This window comes from Cicer arietinum, chromosome 1 (genome assembly GCF_000331145.2).
Source record: "Cicer arietinum cultivar CDC Frontier isolate Library 1 chromosome 1, Cicar.CDCFrontier_v2.0, whole genome shotgun sequence".
NCBI classification, from domain to species: Eukaryota; Viridiplantae; Streptophyta; class Magnoliopsida; order Fabales; family Fabaceae; genus Cicer; species Cicer arietinum.
In genome coordinates, this window is record NC_021160.2 from 43,080,790 (window position 1) to 43,105,633 (window position 24,844).

Genomic DNA, 24,844 nt, shown 5'->3' on the forward strand with positions numbered 1-24,844 from the left:
AATTATATATGCATAACCCAAACTATTGTTAGATGATTCTGATGTCAGGCACGTGGATGATTTTGTTAAGAGATTTTGTCCACACACAAAAAATCAAACACTTGTTTACCCAAAAGGAAAAGCAAAATCCATTCTTTAAATGCAAAAAAAAAACATTGCATTATTTTCTACTCCAATGAATATATTAAATTATTAAAACCAATTTTCAAACGAAGAGCTCAATGCACGCACCACAGGGACAAAACAAGAGGAAAATGTTAAAAAAACAGAACACATACAAAGTTTTTGAATTGTGAAGAAACTGACAAAAAGACAACACAAGTTGGATTTCCAAGATTGCAACACTAATATTTTTTATTTTTTATTTTAATATTAAATTAATGATAAACTTTTTTTCCCAAAATGACCCTTTTTTGTTGTTGTTGTACTCTTTCAGTTTTTGAAAGTTGAAATGAAACTCATAAATAAGCACTAACTACTAGCTAGTGTCCTCACATAGTTCATAACAGCTTTAATTCAAACTTTCAAAAGCAAAATTTCTCTCTTATTTTTGTGTGTGCCTTTCCTAGTTTCTTGAACCTCCTCATTTTCTTTTTGTTTCTGGGTATGTTTCAAATGTTGTAAAAAAAAATGGTATGTTTCAAATACAAATAATCATTTAAAAAAATTTAGTCTTTACTAAGATTTTTGTCTTTTCCCATTTGCAGTGTCTCATTATGTGATGATACTTTGAGATCCTTCAACTCTTTCAGCTGATTATTATCAAGGTGAGTGCTTTATTAACTTTGGTGGCAACAACATTGCTCTTTGCTTTTTTTTTTCTTTCAAAAAATACAATATAAAACATTATTTGGCATATAAATTTTTTCTCCATTTTTATTTTGCTTATGTTAACATTCTTCACTACAGTACTTGTACACGTGGGGTATGCTATGCTAATTTTTCTTTTCACTTTGAAAAAAATGAACACTAATGTTTTTTCCCCCAAAGTTTCTAAGCTTTCTATAGCTTTTCTTCACTTTTTGTGTTTTTTTTCTTAGCTGCCAAACATGTAAGTGAACAAACATTTGGATAATAATTTAAATGCCAAACAATGTCTTATATCTTTTGAATTGTTTCTCTGTAGTTTGTAGGATCATTGTCTATTGATCCTTGTCTTTTTGGTTGCCTATAGTTTAAAGTATTTTAAAATTTTTGTTGTTGATATTTTTATCTCCTTGGGTGCTTATAATTTGTTGTTGTATTTTTTAAGTTTTTGATTGGTTATATCTTTTGAAGAAAGTTTTAAATTTTATGGTACTAATAAATGTTACATTAAAATTTCTAATTATTACTTTAAAGTTTGTATGATAATTTTAAGTTATGAAACTGATGGAGTAATGATTTATTAATCACTGATATTATTGACAATTAATGGAATGAAAATGTATGAAATGTAATTTTTAAATTCTATTTTTAAAATTTGATTAAAAGTTCAGTAAAAAAAAGTTTGCTTAAATGTTCATTTGAAAAAAAAGAGATTTGATTAAATTTGTTTGATAATATGAGCTGAATTCACAGAAAAGAAAAAATATAAGAGCTGAATTCGTTTGCCTTAGGAGTGTCATATTTCACGAGCATGGCAGCGCGTGATTAATAAATGCCTTCTGGGATTTCATAAAAAAACATAGGCTAAATTACATTTGTGGTTCCTTAATGAAATAAAGTATGAAAATATGAGTTTATCTTTTTTTTTATCTTTAGTCCTTTATCTTTTTTTTTCTCGATTTAGTCCTTTATTCCTAACAATATCAAATAAAGTATGAAAATATGAGTTTATTTGAAGATTTGCGTTACGAATTTAATGAAATTTGTATTATATTGAAGAATATAATTAATTTTATGAGTTTTGGTTGAAATTTTTTTTGAATTTTTGTATAAAAAAGGATAACATTGTTGAAATTTTAAAACATAAAATATCGAATTGTTACTTAAAATTAAAAATAAAGGACCAAGTCGGAAAAAAAAAAGATAAAGGACTAAAATGTTACCTGAAATTAAGTTAAGGGACCACATATGTAATTTAGCCAAAAACATATATGTATTCTAGGACATGAATATGTATATACAAATTTTTTAAGTCCCTAGTCTCAAAATATAAATAAAAATGAGATGGAGAAAATTGATCTATTTGTCTCAAATTTTAGACTAAATATACTAATTGATCTCTTTGGCATATAGTTTTTAAACAAAGTTGTAATCTACTGAGTACTAAGTTTAGGGTGCACAAATAAAATAGTTTTATATTATGTACATGTTTATTTTCTATCGTTACATCATTAAATTTTATTATATTTCATTTGATTTGATAGTGATTTTTTTTTTGGTATTTATCCAATAGTAAAATTTATTAAGTTAATAATAGAAACAAAATTGTATATGATGCTTGAGTTATTTTACTTTTATACCATAATAAAATTAACCCATAATTGAAAGATAGAGGTAACTTATATATTAACATCTATATTTTATGGATCTGAGTCATGCTTTTCATAAGTATATGTAACCACTATGTGGTCCACTGCCACATTTTATTTTATGTAATGTGGGGGGTCTTGATTGGTTTGGTTTCCTATAAGGGAGAAACAATTCAATAGAGAAAGGATCTCCTACCAACTTATTATCATTTTCTCTTATGTAAAATATCATTTCAAGTAAAAATAATAGGTCCATCTAATAATTCTAAAAAGTGTTTCACCTATTAACAGCTCATTTTTACATATTATGGAGTGAAATATAAAAAAATAAAAAAATATTTGAACATTTGATATATATGATTTTAATTTTAATTATTCAGATATAATTTTTATTTATATTTTATTTCAAAAAAATAGATTATTTAATTTTAAGAAATTTAGGTTTCCATTAAAAATAGTAAAATTATAAATAGAAAATCAAATAATTTTTCATTAACTTGTAATTGTCGGTCAGTCTACCTAATTTACTGATGGACTAGGTCCATACTAAGGGCTCCCAAATAATAGAAGATATTTACCTAATGTTTTGTGGGCTCCAACGTTACTTTTTAAATTTTTTTTCTGGTATTTGATGGTTAGTGTCCACAAATTTCAAAATGACACAAATCTTGATATTGATTTTCTACAATAATTGTTTTACCTGCTCAACTATCATATAAACTTGCGCTGCTCTCTAATCCTACCACTGTCTCTAAATATAAGATTTTTTTAAATCTCTTTTTATAAGAAGTTTTTTAATTTTTAACTGTATTAATTATTTCTTTATCAATATACCTTTAATTAAGTTTCATTTTATTTCTTCTGTAATCTGTAATAAATATTCTAAAGAAAATATTAATTAATTCTCTTTCTGAAAGGATAAACTTATGAAATTATACTAATTATCAACAAATTTAATACCACAATAATTTTTTTTTAATTTTTGTGATTTAATCAAGAAGTTGTATATTTAGGGATAGAGATAGAGGTAGTACCTTTTATTAATAAGTTATATGGATTGAGTAAATTCTTCAACTGTGTTATAATTATCTCTTTTTCTTCCTATGTTAGGTCCTGAAATGAAACTAACATTTGGTGCTGTTATTAGGTTCATCATTGCAAAGCTTCTCAATCAAAAAGAGGCTCTTGAGAAAACTACTTTAGTCTACCAAGCACAAGCCAAGGTAAAAATAAGCATTGACACAGACACTCTGACTCATAGACACTGATAATAATTTAAGAAACTGTAATCATATATATGTATTATTTTCATATTGATGTTTGACACTGACACGTGTCAACTACCAGAGATGACTTCAATTTGAAGTAGTGGAGGGATCTTGATTGCATATACCCACAACAAAACCTTCACTACGTTCACCTTTCAATGATGATCAAACTTTTTGTATTTTAAGCTTGATAAATTGGATTTGGAAAGCAACTTTGAATGTGAGTCGTTGATCGTCATCAAATGGTTCTAATTGACTAAACGCATTTGACTACATGGATCTTCATCAGTTTTTTAAAACCAATCCAGTCATAATTAATTCTTATCACTGCTGATCCAAAAACTTGCTAAATCTATTTCCCTATTGGAATTATACCTCTTCGGAATGAAATATATGAAAAAGGAATCTGAAAAGTTGATGTATTTATTTAAAAGTTAATATCAGATACTAATTTTGCGTATATTTCATTTCAGAATAGTATGTTTACTCCATTATACAACTACTTGTACGTATGGTGGGGTCTAGAGCAATTTATGATGTTGCACATATGCATGGTGTCACATAAATTCATAATTTTCCTTTCTTGGGGTGCTAGGATTAATTTGTTTTGACTCTATAGATTTTAAGCTCATGGACAATTACTGGTAATAAGATGTTGCTTTTACTGTCTACAAAAATACACAAACATTTACAGCACTTATTCACTTTTAAACAAAGCAAAAAGCACTGCATAAAGTTGATTCTGACACTGCATGCTTTTGCTCTTAAGGGTGGTATTAAAAGCATACTTTTATTTCATGTCATTGTTTTGAACACAGGACCAATGTGATGTACTGATGTGGGCCTTCTTTACTCATTTTTGTTTTATTCTTTTGCTCTTCTTTGATATTTCCAAAAGGGTCATCTTACCTTTTGTAGTTTTTAATGGAATATAATTCTTGATATCTTGAGTTTTAATCAATTTCCTTTTAGTTTACTAGTCATGGTTGAAGTGATTTGGCTCCTATATGATAGTTTGGGTTCATGCGGACCCGAATTCCCTGCAGTAAAAGTTCCACGCCGTTACACGCAGTAATGAATCTTTGTCATTGGTTTTATATCAGACGGCTCAAATTATACAATTAGTAAACTAATTTTAAACAATCTCGACCTTTGATTTTGATCAGACAACCGAGATTTGTAATTGTGTGACACAGTTACAACAGGAAATCTATTTCCGAGTTCAAAGGCTATAAATACACATACCTACTGGTTTTTTCCTTTGTCCTTCTATCTCTTACCTAATTATGGTTTTGAGGAGGTTGAGACCACATGGGGGAATTTAAGAGCCTAAATTGACATTAAATTGAAAAGGGTCCATTTGCTTAATTTTGTGCTTGGAAAAAACTTAACTGAAATATATAAGGAATATAGCATTTTCATTTTGTCTCAAGTATGTGTGTCTGCTAGCTTTGATGGAGTTCACTTTATCATTCATTTGAATATTCATTTTTGTTACCTTTAGCAGGTAGTGATATTCTCCTATAGCTACTACATCCTTAGAAGTTCTGTTCTATCACTTTCTATCATCAATTCAAGTATATCAAATGCCAAGATCAAGGTATGTTAAGCTTGTGTATTAGCAATTTTTTATGAAGTTAAATTATACTATTATTTCTGTTTTCTTTCTTCATCTACAAAGTAATCCATGGTCACACCTAGTTTGATCAAGATTTTGGATGTATGATTCTTGCCACATTGATATTGAGAATTTCTGTTCATAATATTAAAGGATGAATATTCAGAACTTATTGGAACACGCGGTTTGTGCTTTTTGTAAGATAATGTAATTATGTTATAAAATTCTATGTTGTGTCTCCATATCTATTCATTTTTAGTTAACTAGTAGATTTTAATTTATACATGTAATTTTATGAAGCTGTTTTAAACTCCGAGGTACCAGGTTCCATTCCTACTGATAAAAAAATTGTTGTTTTCAAAATAGGGGATCTGATTTGCCTCAGAGGCAATCTCCAAGAGGAACTCATCAGATTAGGACATCAAGTTCCGACTCAGATCCATTGCATCATCGACCAATTACCGACCGAAGTCCAAAGCTAGGAGACCGACGTTCACCGAGAGGTACTACTCAATCCGAGACAGTAAACCAGAAGAAGCTAGGAACTCGCATCGCCGATTTGGAATCGCAGCTCGGTCAAGCACAACAAGAGTTGAAGAATTTGAAGGACCAGTTATCTTCTGCAGAAGCTGAAAAGAAGAAAGCTGAGACTGAACTAGTGAAGAAAAGCATTTCAAAGAATGTTCAAGAATGTAATAAAAAAGCTGAAATTGATGTTGTTTTACCTGATGATAATCAACTAGAGACTGATGTTTTCGAAGTTCCGATCGAAAAGTTGGCAATTGAATTCAGAAAACCTGAAGAACAATTGCAAAAGGAAACTCAAATTGTAGCAGCAATATCAATATCAGAGCCAGAGAAGCCTAATGTGGATGAACTTGCACTGAAAAACGACGAAATAGCGTTGTTGAAGTCAAGTTTGGAAGAGAAAAAGAAGGAATTTGAGTCAATGAGTAATGAAAATGATAATCTGAAGAATCAACTGAATGAAGCAGTTTCAAAAGTAACAGTTTTTGAAACAAAGGATGAAGAAATGACATTGAAATTGAAGCAATTGTGTGAAGAATTTGAAGTAAGTAAAGGGAATGAAGAAAAGTTGAATGAGAAATTGAAGTTTTTGGAAGGAGAAAAAGAAGGTTTAGAATCAGAAATGAAGAAATTAAGGGTGCAGACAGAACAGTGGAGAAAAGCAGCAGATGCTGCAGCTGCAGTTCTTGCAGGAGAAATGGATATGAATGGTTCTAGGGTTCCTGAAAGGTGTGGTTCAATGGATAAACATTTTGGTGGAGCATTTGAGACACCTGGTGGTGTTGGAAGGTACAATGGATATGTTGTAGGTTCTCCTGGTATGGATAATGATTTGGATGATGGTTTTGGAGGTGGAAAAAAGAAGGGTTCTGGGATTAGAATGTTTGGTGATTTATGGAAAAAGAAAGGTCAAAAGTGATTTATGTAGCGTGTTTGGATTGTCTGTGAATTTGGCAGAATCACGATCTTCTGTGAGAAGCACTATGTGCTAGCTTTAAATTGTTGCGCGGTCATACCTTCGAGATGAAAATTTATAAATACACTATTAGTGAATTATTAGTATTTTTGAACTATGGTTATGTTTAGGTGGTAGAGTTTTGCAAGAAAAAAAAGAAACAGTTGCTTACTGTGTTTTGCATGATTCTTGTGGTATCTTGTTTAGTTGTTTTCAGTTGTATAATGTTTTGCATGATCAGTGCAAGATAGTGATGTGAACTTTTGAAAGACGGTTTATGTTTGAGATGAAGGGGTTTTAAGCAAATTTTCTATCTGTATTCCTTTGGAGTAATGTCTGTAACATATACGTAAGGTTTTGTTCACTTGTAAAATCATTCTAAAATTCAGCTTTCATATAATACTTTTAAATATCTACGGTATTTGCTAGTGAGATGGTTGGATTAATCCAACAGCTAATAGATCTTTGCAAATGATGGGGAGAAACATTGAATGCAAATCACTTTGTAATGATATATATGGAACTATGACTATTATTTTAGTGTAATCAAGTTTCATATAAGCTTTCTAATTCCAAGATAAATAAATCACATACCAATAACAAAAGTACAAATATCATTTAAACTTTGGAGAAATCAGTTTGAAAGAATTATGTTGATGATGTTGTTCATGGTAAATTACTGATTGATTCCAGTGAACATCTTGCCAACAATAAGGGTGTTAAGAATAGTGATTAAAAAACACTTAACATTGTACCCAAAGAATAAATGATTATTACATACACCTTTTATTTCTAATGCCTTTTTAGCACATGCTGATTGTTTTAGTTTTGTTGATAAAAAATAAATGATCTAATACAAGAATAAGTATTAAGAGATTACTAATTGCATCTCCGAGATCTACAATTAGACTGTCGAGTCCTATTGAACAAGGTTATGCTCTTTGCATCAAAATAATTGAAGGCCAAACAAGCATTCTAAGTTATGTTCCTTTTCTTCCTTTACTCCATTGATTTTAAACAAGACTACAACGGAAATTCTGCAAGAATTTGAAAATGAAGAATTTATATTCTATATCATAATGTAAACAAAAATGTTGGCTTATCCACAACAAACACATTTTACAAAACATTGGGAACAACTGTTTAATGTAGTCATTCTGATAAAAATAGAAAGAAATTACTAGTAGCTCAATAACAGAAAACAAGATATAACAATATCAATAGAGTAAATGGATATGTGTATTAATGGAAATAAGAACTGAGAACCAATACAAATGATAATTCTAGAGCCTAGCTCCTAACTAGAGAATAGTTATTCTCCTAAAGCACTAATAAGCTAATGATTACTCTACTCTCCCGATTCTCCCACGTCTCCCTTTTACATATACCTCCATGACAGAATCACATGGGACCTACTGCCACCTCATTAACCAACTTCTCTTTCTCTCTTGGTCCACTTTCTTTCTTCTAGAATAAACGCTCCATATAACAGGCCTTTTTGCGGCAAGGCCTACCTCTGTTTCATCCCATTATTCAAGTTCCTATTACTGCCCTCCCCTTCAGCAACAGCCTTGTCCTCAAGGCTAACATTGGAAAATTGACTCTTCAGCAAGCATTCATCCACCCAAGTTGTATCTACCATCGCTCATCCCTTCCATTTGACTAACCACTGTCTTACTAACAATCCCCCATCACGTATCTCTCTAGAGGCCAGCAATGATTCAGGCTCTTCCAAGTCATTCCCTTCAATTTCCATCCCCTCAGGCAGCTCGGGTTCTACAGTGTAATTTCCAATTGCTTTCTTCAATTGTGAAATATGAAAAACCGAATGGATCCGGGCGGAATCGGGCAACTTCAGCTTGTACGACACTGCTCATACTCTTTCTAGTATTGGATAAGGCCCAAAATATATTGGGGCTAGTTTTTGATTGATCCTTCGTACTACCGTTTGTTGCCAATGAAGTCTCAATTTTAAGAACACCGATTCTCCCAGCTCAAACGATACATCTCTCCTTTTTCTATCTGCATACTTCTTCATTTGTTGTTGTGCTCTCAACATATGGTGCTTTAGTTGCCTCAAAGCCTCATCTTCAAGACTGTTCCTTGCAATCTAAACAAATCTTTCCAAAATATACTAACAAACAAATGGTCTCAGTCACTTACAATGGATTGAGGTATCCCGTGCAAACGAACTATCTCCTTTGTCAACACTTCTGCCACTTTCCTTGCAGTATATGGATGCTTCAAGGGTATGAAATATCCATACTTGGGCAACATATCGACCACAACAAAAATCGCCTCAAATCCTTTAGATTTTGGAAGTCTAGTTATAAAATCAAGGGAAATATATTCCCAAATCTGCCCCGGAATAGGCAGAGGCTGCAACAACCCTGCCGGTGACGAAGCCAACTATTTTTGCCGCTGACAGACATCACATCTCCGCACAAATTCCTGCACATCCTTCTTCATCCCTATCCAATACTAATTTTCCGCTACTCTTCTATATGTCCTCAAGAACCAGAATGACCTCCTGCTGGGGTTGAATGAAATTCTTGCAAAATTAATGGTATGCAGGCTGATTTGGAAGTTAAAACCAACCTGCATTTATAAAGTAACACTCCCTGCTGCCAACTAAAACCTGGGTGAGCATTGGAATCTGCTACACCCTCATCCAACACCTTTTTTAAATGAACATCCTCCTTTACTTCTTGTTGAACCTGCTGTATTTGCAGCCAAAAATTCTTGACAGAGAATCTGTCGCATTGTTCTTCGAACGCGGTTTGTAAATAACATCAAAATGATAGCCAAGGAGTTTAGCCATCCAATTTTGTTGATCAACCGTGGTTATCATTTGCTCCAACAAATGCCTGAGACTTTTTTATCGGAATAGACCACAAAATTCCTTCCCAATAGATAGGGTCTCCAATGTTGCACCCCCAATACAAGTGACATCAATTCCTTTTCGTAGGTTGATTTGGCTAAGTTGTTTTTCGACAAGGCTTTGTTGAAATACGCAATTGGTCTCTTCTTCTGCATCAAAACAACCCTCACGTCTCTTCTAGACGCGTCACACTCAATCTCAAACGGTTGAGTAAAATCCGGAAGTATTAACAATGGAGATGTAGTCATCACATTTTTTAATTCTTCAAAGGCTTGTAATGCCTCTTCTCCCCACTTGAATCTCTCCTTTTTGGTCAAATCCATTAACGGTTTAGCTATCTTCCTGTATCTTTTAATAAACTTTCTATAGTATCCTGTCAACCCCAAGAATCCTCGCACACCCTTCACATTAGAAGGCATTGGCCAATTCACAATGCTCTTTATTTTATCGGGATCTACTGCTATTCCCTTGTCGGAAATGATATGGCATAAATACTCAACCTGTTTGCTGCCAAAAACACATTTATTTTCATTAGCCACAAACCCACTGCACCGTAACACCTCCTGAACTTGATTTAGGTGTTGCACATGATCGTTCCAGCCCTTGCTATACACCAATATGTCATCAAAAAATACCAAGACAAACCTTCTTAAAAATGGTTTAAATACTTGATTCATTGTCGATTGAAATGTGGGTGGTGCGTTGGTAAACCCAAATGACATCACCAAGAATTCGTAATGACCTTCATGTGTCCAGAAGGCCGTTTTGTGCACATCCTCCTCTTTCACCCTTATTTGATGGTACCCCGATTTTAAATCGATCTTGGAGAAATATTGAACACCATGTAATTCATCCAACAACTCCTTTACAACCGGAATAGGGTACTTGTTCGGAATTGTGGCCTTGTTCAGCTCCCTATAGTCCACACACATCCTCCATGTGTCATCTTTCTTTTTCACCAATATTACGGGGATGGAAAAAACACTTGAGCTATGTCTGATGATGCCTTGTCAGAGCATATTTTGAACTTGTCGGTCTATCTCATCCTTGTGATGATACGGATATTGATAAGGTCAAACACTCATCGAGGTAGTTTCCTTATGCAGCTCTATCCCATGTGCAGTATCTATTGTTGGTGCTAACCCTTCCAATTCCGTGAACATCGTCGAAAAATATTTCAACAATTGATCCAACTCCTCTTGCTGCTTGAGGGTCAACTCACTTTTATGGCCAAATTTATTCTCCACTTCTTCATCTTGCAACAAACTATGTAAAGAAGGTGTTACTGGAGAAGTCTTTAAACCTTGTAATTCCACCATATTCCCTTCACAGGGAAAACTCAACACCATGTTTTCCCAAACGAATGTGATTTTACCAAATTGCCTCATCCAAGCTGTACCCAATATCAAACCCAAGTCCCCTAGTTCCAACATATAAGCAATAACTTTGGTAGTGAAATTTCCCAACTGAACCTCCACATTTCTACACCTCGCTACAGTAGTAACCTTATGGCCATCACCCAATTTGACTCCTAGCTCCACATTCGGTTCCACCACCAAACTAAGCACCACTGCCACCTTCGAATTAATAAAACAATTGGTTGCTCCATTGTCCGCCAACACCGCCAACACCTGCACTTCGATACCCTTCACCTTGCCCTCCAATCTCATCGGGGTCGGTGGTTTCAACAACTTTGCCATCTCCGTCATTCTGAAAATACCCAAAGAGTTGCACTCTAGGCTTGTTTCTTCATATTCCTCCTTGAGTTCAATAACAATCACCTCACCTTCCTCGTTAATCATTTCGTCATCCCCGAGAATCACCAATCAGAGTTGTTTGTCGGAACATTGGTGAAGAGGATGAAATCGTTCCCCACACTTGAAACAAAGACCATGAGCCTTCCTATCCATGAGTTCCAAATAGGCAAGATGTTTGATTCCCCTATTCTTGATTGCGGCACCTCCCCCGTCGTCGCTCCGTCCTTGTCGCACCGTCTCTCCATTCGAATTAGGGTTCGAAGTGACACTTGATTGGGTTGTCTTTGTTGGGCCTCCACTCGGGTAACTTGACCTAAAATTACCTCTACTTGGACCCGGGTTAAAACGCGACCCATATCCATTCCTTCCACCTATATTGAAACTTGAGATGTTTCCACCTCTTACACCTAGCTCAGACTATGTCTCTTTTCCCCCTTTCCATTGACGCAACCCACCACTGCCTCTGTGCATCAACGTTCCCCGTAACTCTGTTTCTACATCCGAGCAATTTTCATGGCTTGCGTACGCGTTTTGGGATCAAATGTTCTCACTCTCAAACGGATCTCTGATTTGAGACCACCAAAAAATACTCAAGGTATTGTTCTTCCGAGAGGCGATCTACTTGAGAAGAAACATACTCAAAATAGAAATATAGTCTTCCACGTCTCCTGTTTGTTGAAGATCCTTCAATTCTTCAAAGGGGTTGTCACTCTTCCTCCCTCCATAACGTTCAATTAGAGCTTTCTTCACTTTTGACCATGTCAACTCATCCTCTGTTTCACATAACAGATTAAACCAATGAATGGTGGTCGCTTCCATGCTCAGTTTTGCCAATCTGATCTTTACTTCCTCCGATGACCCTTGTACCTCAAGAAGTAAGTTTCAGCTCGAGTAACCCATCCTACTAGGTCAACACCATCAAACAGTGGTAACTCCACCTTTTTTACACCATCTTGTACTCAGAACTGACTTCCTCCTAAGAGGAGTAGGAAGGGTCAGGAATGCGTCGATCGCGTAATTTGTCAAACTCCGCCATCATCATTTTCTGAAATTCCTCCATACTAACACGCAGAACTCCCACACTACCTTCCAACGCCTCAACTCTTTTGTTCATATTCGGTGGCATAGAAAAGGCAACATCTCGCTAGCTCTTCCTCAGAATCCGGCAGGTCGGACCAATTATAGAAGTTGAAAGAAATTATTAGTAGTTCAATAACAGAAAACAAGATATAACAGTATCAATAGAGTAAATGGATATGTGTATTAATGGAAATAAGAACTGGGAACCAATACAAAGGATAATTCCAGAGCCTAGCTCCTAACCAGAGAATAACTATTCTCCTAAAGCACTAATAAGCTAATGATTACTCTCCTCTCCCTATTCTCCCACGTCCCCCTCTGTACATATACCTCCATAACATAATCACATGGGACCTATTGCCACCTCATTAACCAACTTCTCCTTCTCTCTCTCTTGGTCCACTTTCTTTCTTCTACAATAAACCCTCCATATAACATGTCTCTTTGCAGCAAGGCCTACCTTTGTTTCAGGCCCATTATTCAGGTTCCTATCACATTCCAAATATTTATGACAACTAATCCTCATCCTCTTCACTTCCATAGCTTTGACACAAAGATAGTAGTACACCGGTAGTATTTGTTTTATTATCTTCCTCTTTTTCCTTTTGTTTGGGTTCTGCAGGGCTTTTAATATTAGAGGTCCCTGGTTTCTTAATAACAGAAATCGTCACCAAAGGATTAAGCTTTCCGCGACCGCAGCTCAATTTTTCTGCATAAACAGATGACATAATGTGTTACAAAAATAATGTGTCACATGTTGATGGTAATATAAAATAAAATAAAAATTAGACTATAGCAATACACTGAAATCAAAGTGAAACAATGCAGATGCAGGTGTATCTAGTTGATTTGCCTGAAAACATGTCCAAAAATGTCAGGTACCTTCTTTGCCAGAATAATCCAAACTGGCTTTCGTCAGAGTGTCAGTTGCCTTTACTGGACGATCGTCGGATTTTTTTTGCCTCTGCAGACAAATACCAAGAAACAAAGCTGAAACAGCTATTATATGATTTCGACATTAAGGAAATGTTGATATATGCAAATCCAAAAGAACTTTAACTAAATATTTGTTGAAACCCCTGATGAGCTTATGTGCACAACATTTTTCTACCATATTTCAAATTTTAAGAGTGCAGTTAATATAATTATAAAACAAAAACAAAATATAAACAGCCTTTAAAATTGGGTTTAACATAAGTAGAAATGCAAATTCTAGATGATCATGTTTTGTTCGTTTACAGAAGAAAACAAGAATGTTTCATAAGTCAATGTGTTACTTTATTTTCTGGCATTAAGACAGAAAAACAGGGAAAAAGTCCCCACACCCTAGTGTTGTCAATTGCGAATCGCAGAAAGTAGTGATTTATTCAAATTCCGCAATGCTATAGTGCCCCAATAGCGGTTATATGACAAAACTTTGTACTACATATAGTATCACAGATCAATGGCGATTTGTTCAAATTCTGATATGTTATTGCGCTATAGTGCCACTATTTGAGATCCTGGATTTAAGTTATTGCGCTATAGTGCCATTTAAAAAAGCTGAAGATTTAAGTTCCTGGATTTCAACAGTTGACACTTGACAAGGTGGGATGAAAATGATCGAAGCGAGGTACTGAATAACGATGCCGTCATAATTTATCAGCCGAACAAGACATTAGAGAAAAATCTATTGCTACTTGACATCTTGGTACCTTTGGATTATCATTGGATGTTTCACCATGTCCATTTGAAAGTGGAAACAATTCCTCCGCAGTTTCGATATCTTCATCTCGAACTCTTCGGATAGGAGTAGGACCTTCTGAATTCTGTTTAAGATGGTAAAAAGAAAGAAAAAAAACCATATAGATTAATTCATAAAAGAAGGAAATAGACTGACATTGAAAGTAGTTAAAGTTTGAAGGAGAACTAGAAGTATACGACAGAAATACTCACATTAGAGAAAATTGATTTTATCAGTGCTTCATCTTCTTCTTCCAGTCTTTTCTCCTAACAACATAAAACAACAAGCAAATTATCAAGAGCAGAAAATGGAAAAGTAAGAACTAAAGAATGCCATAGAATTGCATGATCGATTAATGTCATGGTCCAAAACTCGAAACAATTAGAAAAACAGTATACATGCCAGTTGTTTTAAAATGCTAAAGTTCAGGTTATCAATTAAAAGGCATGAGATAGAGTCTGAAACCTAAGTTCTCATACCCAAAGAGTAGTGAGTTATAAATTATAATAGTTAAAAAAGTGAAGCGGTTGGATAGTTAAAAGCCACTTAGTTTAGTGTAAGGGATATTTAGTTTAAAAATTAGGACTCTAGGAGAGGGTAGAAGAGAGGTATTCCGATTTGTTTATATTGAAAACAGAGGAGGGGCTTGGTTGTGGTAGGGAAAACGAAAATCCTTTTTGAAAGAGACACCCTTGGAAGGAGGATTTTCTTGTTTGGTCTCTGTTAGTGATACAGTAAAGAATTACAGAAGTGCTATTTATCTTCTCTGTATTCTCAGCTCTCTCTGATCTCCAATTCAAATCTTGAATGTCGACATTGCACAGCAGAGATAGTACCAGACGTTAAAAGAAAGCCTCCAGTACAATTCAATAAGCTTTAGATACTACCCCTGTTCATTATGTACCACCACACATAGTGTATGTGTGTTTGAATGTGCTTCATAGCTATCAGTACCAACCAATAAGATGTAAAATAAATTTTAAAGTTTCAATTTGTATTTATCTCCTATTGTAATCAATAACAATTCCTTCCTTCAAACAGGAAAGTTCTCGTACAAAGCAAATAAAATGATATAGCAAGATTTATCATACCTTGTCCGCTGCCGTACGTTGCAAGGCTGCAAGCATTTCATCGACACTGACAGTTGCATGCCTAGACTGGAAAACAAAGATTCTCATCAGCATTTACAATGGACAGTCTTTATATTCATCAGCAAATTTAATTATTATAAGCACAAACATGCACTATATTCTAAAATCAAAAGATCCAGATCCATAGAGCACCATTTATGCACTAGCATCAATTCAAACATGTTGTGATGTGAATTGCAGCTACAGAAATAAGTATACCTTCATTGACTTCATCTCATCCAATGCAGCAAGGATGTCCATCTCTCTCTTAGAATCCAGTGTTCTATTCTCTAAGGACTTCATTGCATCTCCCATTTCTTCAGCTTCCCTCTTCTTTTTCGTTTCATCAGCTACCTCATCCTCTGCACGCCAAGGTTCAAAATTTCTGGTTGCACCAGACTCAACCACATAATCTGAATTCTGCGGGTCAGTCTTCATTGAAAGTTCAGCTGAGCACCGTGTGCATTTGAAATAGAATCTGAAAATTTGAATTCCCAGATATGTCTGCACAAAAAAGATCAAACAAAATAAACTCAAACCAAATATCATAATCAAAACAAAATCACAGTTTGTAGAGCAACACACATGCAAATCATATAATTTAAGGTACCCAACCTACCCAAATACTTTAAATCCAAAAACAAACCACACACTTTAGCATACCAAACATAAAAAATATGAAATCGACCATGTTAGAGAAATTATTAGATATTTAGATCATAATAATTATACCTCACCAATAACATCTTCCTTTCTGGAGTTGAACTTGGTGCCTTTGTAAATGTAATTACCGCATGTGTTGCATCGAATGCTCATAGGAAGCATCATGCGAACCTTGATTTGTTGATTCTTGGGCCTTCTTACTCTAGGAAGCTTGGAAGGATCAAAATCGGGTGGGTAATACTTGTTCAAAACCTTCCTCTCACCCATTTTTCTTTTACTTCAGATTCAAATTCCTTCCCAAATTCAAGCAAGGGTTTCTTTCTATTTATTCCTTGGAAGATTGAAAAAAACGTGATTTTAACAAAGAAGCTGATTTATGCGCCTGGTTGCATAACTTGATTCCCCTAACGAATTTCGAGAACCTTGCCTCCAACAACTTACCAGCAAACACAGTCCACGAAGTGTTGAGCAAATAATTTTCCTCCTACAACAACAACAATGAGCAAGTGAAGTCGGCAACTAATACAACAAGTCAGACTAACACAATTTTTTTTGAAGAGGCAAAATATCTATATTAATTAAGGAAAATTACAACAGACTGGCATAAGAAAATAAGAAAATAGGCCACGAATTGTACCCTCAAAGGACAAAAAAAACGCCCATACTTGATTTACACAGGGTACCTATAAACATACTATTACAACCAGTGACATAACTTCATCAAAATCCAACTACCAATATATATCGCACCAAATGACAAAAAACTCCACTGTTCCGGTTTCCACATTCTGCACTATCCCCAAACCACAAGTACAACAAGCTGTCATATGATGCACATTAAAAGAAGAGTAACACAAAAACACTGCTCGACAGCATTTGCACTGCCAAGACTGGGCTCGGAACTCTTACAATACTGATGTCTTCCCACTCCTAATACCAAGCCAGTTATCCAAACTCCCAAGGCATACAGCTCTAGAGTTGTGCTGTCAAAATATATGACAGCACAAGAACAAAATTGATCCACAACACAAACTAACACTTTAAGACATATCAATATGCTCCCACATATCAAAATACTCACATTAAACCATCCTAAACAGATTTTCCGCATCAAAACTATCCTTGGCCTCCAATTGCATACATGAACCTGACAACACAAGCTTAACACAACACAATGAACTGATTGTATTTCCACATCCACAGTAGCACTTTAACATCCAAATGTTTTCTTACACAATCATCAACTAACATAATTAGCATCTAATGCAATTAGCAAGTCAGCAACTAATACCATTAGCATCAAATCCAATTAACATTCACAATTAGCAACTAATAGAACATCAACTAAGAATTGAGGAACAGAAACTAACAATGATTTTGAAGAGTATTACAGAAACCAACAACAACAAAAACCCTAACAAAGGTTTCAAAACATAAATATATTAATCATAGTCTCAATTGCATAATCAATCAAACAATTAAATACAATTAGAGTCAAATAAAAAAATCTAAAATCGATGTTTTAAAAGCCCTAACAATGGAGATTCGAAACAGAAAAGGGAAAGATGATGGCGGTTGTGTGTTACCAGTTGCTGTTCTGTTGGAGGCGCGTGGCGGCGGTCGCGCGACAGAGAGACCGCGGAGAAGAACAAACCACTTCTTTTTGGGCCCAATAAGTAAAATCAGCTATTTTTTAAGCTTCTCACCCCCTATATTTCTAAAACCCTCTAAATTTTATTTATTTATTTTAACTCTCTTTAAATTATTTAATCTGGACAAAATTAGTTTGGGTTGAGTTTGAAGGTATAAATATTAATAGTAATTTGTAAGATATTTTATATTTTTAATTAATCAATCTTAAAATGTAAAGTGTAATTTGAAATTTTTTTATATTTTTAAATCAATTCAAAAATGTAAAAAATCCTGAAAAGAACTTCACGTTAGTATCTAAATTTTAAATTGATCAATTCAAATATATGTCTTTCACATTGATTAATCAAAAGAGTGTTAAAATAAAATATAAAAAAATAAATTTTATGAAAATTTAAGAATATATAAGGCGAGAGGAGAAATCTCAACAAAAAAAGTTTTCTTGGGCCTTTGGCCCTCCTTTCAATAAAAAAACTATATTAACTTCTAAAATTTATGAGTAATTTACCCATCAATCAATAAATATTAATATATATGTAAATTTTAAGTGGTATCCATAATTTGATATTTTCTTCACTTATAAAATATTTTATACGGTCAATTTTCATTGTTTGATTTATAAATTACCCACAAATTTTTAAAAGTAAATTAAAAAATAGATCTTTTTATCTTTTCTTATTTATGTATTTGTGTGTCCAAATATATTTTATTGGTGATTTTGACCACACAAGTGTTTCTCATGAGATGGCTGACACGTGTACCTAACATTAAATTGGTGCAGTTTACTCGTAATTAAGTTGCGAGCAATTGCTTCATTGGTCTAAATGAGATGCTAACATATACCCAACACTAGATTGAGTTGAAGAAAGGCAAAACTCTATAGATTATAAATCAATATTATTGTAAATGACTTGTCTCACTGGTTAGATTAAGTAATATAATGTATTTTCTTCAATCGTTTTATAAGAGGCAATTGTATTATAATTTAATCAATATAAGTTGATGTATTTAGTTCATTATATCGATTAAATACTTTGACTTTTGTTGATTAAATTTGATTTAATCATTTCTTATAAAAATAATTGGAGATAGTATTATTTTGTTGTCGAAAGAAAAAATAAGAACAGATACTTACAACAACAAAAAACCATTAGTGATTGATAGAGTCTGAAATAAACTAACAGGGTAGAAGGAGAAGACAATATCGCACGTAGGGATGGAAGTCTGAATCAAAGTAATGCTCTTATAATGGTAAAAGAATTGAAGGAATGGTTGAAATTGATTTTATTGTTCATGATTGCATTTCTCTTTGTAATGACTTTGTTCAAATTTATGTTGTTTTTATGAAAAGAGCTCTAAATATAGAAGCTCATATGTTAGTACAATTAGCTAAATGTGTTAGTGCTAAGAGTTGAATTGGGTGCATTCCCAATCATCATGTAGTTTTCTTTGTCCATGTGGGTTTTCGTTTTTAATGATATGAGGTGTTTTTAGTTAAAAAAAAAAAAAACAGAGAAACGTATAAACCCAATCATAATAGAAATTTATAAATAAACTCATGAAATCTAAGTAATCATCCATTATGCCAAACAAATACACAATAAAGTCTATTCAACACCACTTAGGGTAATTGCATTAAAAAAAAAGTGAATAGAATTATATAAGTATTTTTAAAATGTACTAAATTAAAATAATTATATATTTTAAATTTCTCACTTAATTTACTTTCCCACTTTAAATTTTTTGCGTGGTGACGTGGGTTCTTTAACGTAATTAGATATAGGAGTATTTGCTAAGAAACAAGACCACCTAATTAAGTATTTTTTATTTCGTAGAGTAGGTATTATGAAAATATTATAACTATCTTATACATATTATAATTTATTTTAAATAATTAAACTGTTTTCCAATAAATCTACAAAAAGTATTAGATTGATTATGCTAATCAAAATTTCATTTTGTTGAGTAGTGTTATTGTTGATCATTTAATTAATATATGAGTTTAATTATCATATATAATTAGTGTAAATTTTTTTATATTGTTATTGTTAGCAAATGATAATTATTCATAGATAATAACTTTAAAAATAATTATAATAATTATTTTTTCTTCTATTTTTTTGTCTTGTCTAACTACAAACTATTTGTGTTTGTGACCATAGAGGTGTTGCTCATAAATATATTATGAGTTAACCGAATATTAAAATCAACAATAATGCCATTTCATCATGGAGGCCTCACTATAACATCATCATCCTTAATCATGTCATTTTAGTGCTATGGTTTTTGTAATATTTCTAACTAAACTGATCATTGTCCCATCGTTATCTCATATCATAATTATCGTCTCTAAACACTAATTAATCATTGCATCTCTAAGATCATTCTTAATTTTATCACTAACTCATCATTGCATTTATTGTAAAGGTTTGAATAAAACGTATCTTTATTTTTGGATTGAAAAAAATGAATATAACCACCCCCCAATTAGTAAAAGGTTGAAAACTTTTTTTTTAATATAAACTTAACTTTTTTTTATTAAATATATTTTTATTCTTTATAAAATTAAAATATTTTATGTTTAGTCTTTAATAAAATTTTATTTACTATAATCTCTATTTTAATTTTACAAATCTTTTAAAGTTTAAAATGCAATTTTTTAATTAAAAAATAAGTTAAATATCACCTGTGGTCACTTAATTTAATTTCAGTTAACGTTTTATTCTTTTATTTGATCATTTATTTTAATTTTAAGTGACAATTTAATTTTTTATGTTTTAAAATGTCAACAATGTTATCCTTTTTTTACAAAAAATTAATCAAAATTTTCAAACAAAACCCATAAAATTAATTATATTCTTTAATATAAAACAAATTTCATCAAATTCGTAACTCAAATATTCAAATAAACTTATATTTGTCATTCTTTATTTGATGTTGTTAGAGATGAAAATATGAGTTTATTTAAAGATAAAAGACTAAAATGTCAACTGAAATTAAGTTAAGAGATCACGTGTGGTATTTAGCCTAAAAAATATTTTGAAATAGAAACTAAAAATGAAAGAGATTTTATTAAAATTAAAATTAAATTTTAAGTTTTATAAAAATTAAAATTTATTTTACTTTTTTTAATCATTAAAATTATATACTTATTAAAAACTCAAATTAAAAAAAAAAAAAAAAAAAAAAAACTTCTAAAATATTTGAAACGATTCTGAATATAACGTAACTTATGATATTTCAATTTTCCCATGCACAACATGTTACATATTATTGGCTGGTGATGAAGAAATGTGAGACATTGAGTTTATTAAACCTCTAATATTGGTGAAAGAGTTATTAATTATCCATACTACTTTTTAACTTGATCCTCAAATTGTTTTCAACATTTCTCAATTGGAACTAGATTTTTCTGAGTTTAGGAGTATATATACTTTGTGAGTGTAGACATATTTTGACTTATAATCTAAATTATAGATAGAGTTTATTAGAAGATTAATTAATGGATTAAAGAATAAGCAAATAAAATGATAAAAATTTCTTTTAGTTTAATTAGAGATTTCAAATTCAAATTCAACTTTAAAAATAAGTCAATGTTAAACTTATTGAAGAAAATTTTTATCGTTGATTATAATACTACTCGATTTAAAGGATCCTATTAGATATATACCAAAAAAACTTAACTAATAAGATAGTAAATAGTGTAACTCACTCGTTAACAAGAATAACAACATTTATTGTTAATCTAATTTTTATTATCAGCCGCCACTTTATAATAAGGTTTGCTAACTCTTTAGCCGAATGGTTTCACTAATCCTTAATTAATTTCAAACTACAATTATTACGTACTTTCACATCCATTTCATAGTAAAATTACATGAGGTTATTATTTTTATTTTTTATTTTAGTTAATCTTAAAATGGAAGCTTATTCAAACTAACACTCATCCTTTTGAACATATAACACGAGTGATTAAACAAAAAAGGGAATAAAAAGAAAAGAAGCGTTTGACCAAAAAAAAGGAAGAAAAGAAACGTACATGGGAATGTGATGATAGCAAAAGATAAGAACGGTGCTTCAACTTCTAGTATTTTCCCATTTATTAAAGCTGCATTGTAATTAATATATATAGAGAGAGAGAGAGTAATGTTTGTTCTAAACTCTCTCAATCAACCTCACTTTTATATTTGTTCTAATCATATCATTTTAAAACTCTTTACAAAAAACAATAAAAAATATATTTAAAAAACATATATAAAATTTTAAATTATATAGATATTCTAAATTTTAAACAATAAATGAAGTATGTTAGTATGAAGATATTTTAAATGTATATTCACAAATTTGTACTTCATTTATGTAATATATTTTTATTTGATGTCGATAAATTATAAACAATAATTTAAAAATAATGTTAAAAAGAGCATTTTCTGATTCATAGCACACGAGCGAGAAACACAGAAAGATTGAGCAGTCGTTATCTTGTGAAGAGTGGCACCGTTTTCTTCATGTGCTGAAAATGGATATTGGTCAAAGAATCTTCAAGAAATAAATGGACCAATTAATATGGAGGAAAGGACAAGGTAGATTGAGCTAGAAGAAGAAGCAACCATTATCTATTATTACTAACTTGTCTTTCCATCTTTATTTTATTTGTTAGGTGAGCCTGTTTGGTACATTACACCCCAAATATCTGAAATTAAGGAAAATTATTCATCCACACCACTAACATAAAGTAACCATTTTGATTTGGGCTACCCTAGTTAAATTTACTTTAATAGTTGCTAAAATTGATTTCAATTTTTGGATCCAACCATATGCATTTAAGGGAAAACTATATATATTCTAGAGATAAAATTTGGGTATATTTATAAAATGAAAAAAAAAAATTAATAAGATTCATTTGAGAACAAATCATTTGAAATAATTTAAATTTTAATTTTAATTGAGAAAATTATTAGTTAAATTTTATTTATCTGTCTGTCTAATTCTAAATTACTACGACTCATTTTTTATATGGACGAAATAGTTAACTAAATAAAAAATTTAATAATATATTTTTCAAATAATTAATAATATGTAATTATATAAGTGTGTATAAATGCTCAAAATCTTATAACCACTCAAATATTTTCCTTAGGCAGTTATTAACTTGGACAGGGAGTTGACAAAGAAAAGGAACTTAGACTGTGTCATTTTAATAAGACTAAACATATTATATCGATCTCTAACGATGAATATTTCTAAATCAAAAAGTGTGTACTTGATCCATGAGAGTGATAATTTAGAATCTCTCCGTTCGAGTTCATTTGGAAATGGCAATGTCCCATTCATTAGAACTTGAAAATCCAAGTTTTCATATTATATATTTAGTCTTAAGATATATGTCACAAGTAGGTTTATTTAGATGGTTTCGAGTGTTTTATTTATTCTTTAATTTTAAGTACATACAAATGTTTATGAATAATTTTTTTTTTGTGAAAATTTAATGTTAACATGTATAACATTAATTGCATGATAAAAATATATATGTTAGAACATCATTCAATGTATTAAAAAAAAATTAAGTGATTTTTAATTTTAGGAATTAGTTCATATGTTTGTAAGTCGATTTACCGAATTCTTAAAATCATTACATGACATTTTTGTGACATATGAATTGAATCACCTAACATGTGAATCGAATCACATTACTTTAGGATCAAATCTTGAATTTTTAAGAAACCTATGAATCAACTCATAAGACTATAAATTGATTAGCATGACCTGCAAAATTAGTTGTTGACAGTTACCAACCAGTTAAGATGCATTGTACTTTCACTAAACAACTCATGTTCTATAATTATGATTTGTTCCATCATTCTTAGCAATAATACTTTCATTCACTCATCTATTCGTCATCATTAATGCATAATCAAGATCATAATCAGGAGAAAATTTATGTTATACTGTTATGGAATGATACAAAAGTTTACAAGTGTGAATTTTTTTTTTGAACATTCTCACGATTTTCATTGTAATTGATACATTTTGAAATATATGAATACTTACGAAATGTGTTTGATTCGAATTTTATGTTTGTAATAAGTTTTTCTACTATTGTTGCATTTCAAATTAAGTGCAATTCAACTTTTATCTAGTTTGATTGAATCATCAAGCAATTGATTGAAATAATCAAATCAATTTCTTGTATCTAAATGATCTTATCAAAATTGAGATGATTGCATATCTCTAATGTTTTCAACGCGAATATTCTAATATGAATTATCCTTTACCATCATTGGTCTACGAATAACTTTCATTTTCTCAACTTTCATTGGAAGTTGGATTACGTGTTTCTAATAGTGTATTTAATATCATATGAGAAAAAATGGGGGTGGGGGATGTGCAATCATCTTCTATGTGTTCCATAAGGAAAATTGTAGTGTTGCCATTGATGTTTGTGCTTGAGTCATCTTGGTGATTTATTTGTCTAGATTTGCAGTTGTTCTTCGTGATATTTTTTCTACAGTTATTTATTGGAACACAATTGATGGATAGAGACACTGTACACAAACAATGCACTATTCCTTTTTTCTTTTAAAAGTATAGGCTTAATTGCACTTTTGGTTCTCCTATTTTAGGTGAATCGTGAAAATAGTTCTCCCATTTTATTTGTCCCCAGTTTTAGTCTCCCAAATAAAATTTTAGTCCAAATTATGATGAGTTGTCATTTTCTCATGACGTGTCAAAAAAAATGGTGACGTGACAGACGTCTATGTGGATTAAAAGCTATTATTATTTTATTTCAAATTTTAAAAAAAATACAATTTATGTTTTTAAAAGCCATTATTATATTATTTCAATTTTTAAAACAAAAGCCAAAATTAAAAAACATATCAGCCCAAATTCAACGCAAATCAGCAGCGCACGTGAACCTTAAATCAAAAATCGACCAAACCTTCATCCTCTTCTTCATCTTCATTTTTCTTCTTCATCATTCGTATTCTTCATCTTCTTGGTCTTCAACATATTGCAACTCACCACCACTCTTCGTGGAGAACTCCACCAACCTCTCTAAATCATGGATCTAACATATTTGGTAGAAATCGAGACATAGAAGCCATACTCAAATTACTCTTACATGATTGTGATA

General features: G+C 31.7%; 2 protein-coding genes across 12 annotated transcripts; one reads left to right on the plus strand and one right to left on the minus strand.

The window, feature by feature from the left end:
• The first annotated feature begins 256 nt into the window (after nt 1-256).
• LOC101492924 (interactor of constitutive active ROPs 4) lies at nt 257-7,144 on the plus strand. Of its 9 annotated transcripts, none has more exons than XM_073364879.1 (5): nt 257-321; nt 708-767; nt 3,604-3,679; nt 5,232-5,324; nt 5,709-7,144. In XM_073364879.1, exons 4-5 carry the CDS (start codon nt 5,311-5,313, stop codon nt 6,787-6,789), a joined length of 1,095 nt encoding a protein of 364 aa, XP_073220980.1. In that variant the 5' UTR covers nt 257-321; nt 708-767; nt 3,604-3,679; nt 5,232-5,310; the 3' UTR covers nt 6,790-7,144. The 9 variants fall into 9 exon arrangements, with proteins under 9 accessions (XP_073220980.1, XP_027190470.1, XP_073220982.1 ...); XM_027334669.2 differs by lacking the exon at nt 257-321 and adding an exon at nt 413-633; XM_073364881.1 differs by lacking the exon at nt 257-321 and adding an exon at nt 413-604 and having other exon boundaries at nt 3,567-3,679; nt 5,229-5,324.
• A 5,561-nt stretch (nt 7,145-12,705) lies between these two features.
• LOC101494219 (uncharacterized) lies at nt 12,706-17,795 on the minus strand. 3 transcript variants are annotated; one of them, XM_004488594.4, is made up of 8 exons: nt 17,646-17,795; nt 16,129-16,543; nt 15,616-15,900; nt 15,358-15,423; nt 14,479-14,532; nt 14,238-14,351; nt 13,426-13,507; nt 12,706-13,252 (listed from the first exon to the last, which is right to left on the minus strand). In XM_004488594.4, exons 2-8 carry the CDS (start codon nt 16,324-16,326, stop codon nt 13,059-13,061), a joined length of 993 nt encoding a protein of 330 aa, XP_004488651.1. In that variant the 5' UTR covers nt 16,327-16,543; nt 17,646-17,795; the 3' UTR covers nt 12,706-13,058. The 3 variants fall into 3 exon arrangements, with proteins under 3 accessions (XP_004488651.1, XP_012567716.1, XP_004488650.1); XM_012712262.3 differs by lacking the exon at nt 17,646-17,795 and adding an exon at nt 17,141-17,601; XM_004488593.4 differs by lacking the exon at nt 17,646-17,795 and adding an exon at nt 16,697-17,133.
• Between the last annotated feature and the right edge of the window lie 7,049 nt (nt 17,796-24,844).

What these genes read in the sequence shown, in the direction of transcription:
- LOC101494219 (XM_004488594.4), bottom strand. Translation starts at nt 16,326, where the DNA reads ATGGGTGAGAGGAAGGTTTTGAACAAGTATTACCCACCCGATTTTGAT. An exon ending in TAAAATCAATTTTCTCTAAT is followed by an intron (nt 14,352 to 14,478) that starts GTGAGTATTTCT and finishes CATCTTAAACAG; the next exon opens with AATTCAGAAGGTCCTACTCC. An exon ending in CATCCAATGATAATCCAAAG is followed by an intron (nt 13,508 to 14,237) that starts GTACCAAGATGT and finishes ATTTGTCTGCAG; the next exon opens with AGGCAAAAAAAATCCGACGA.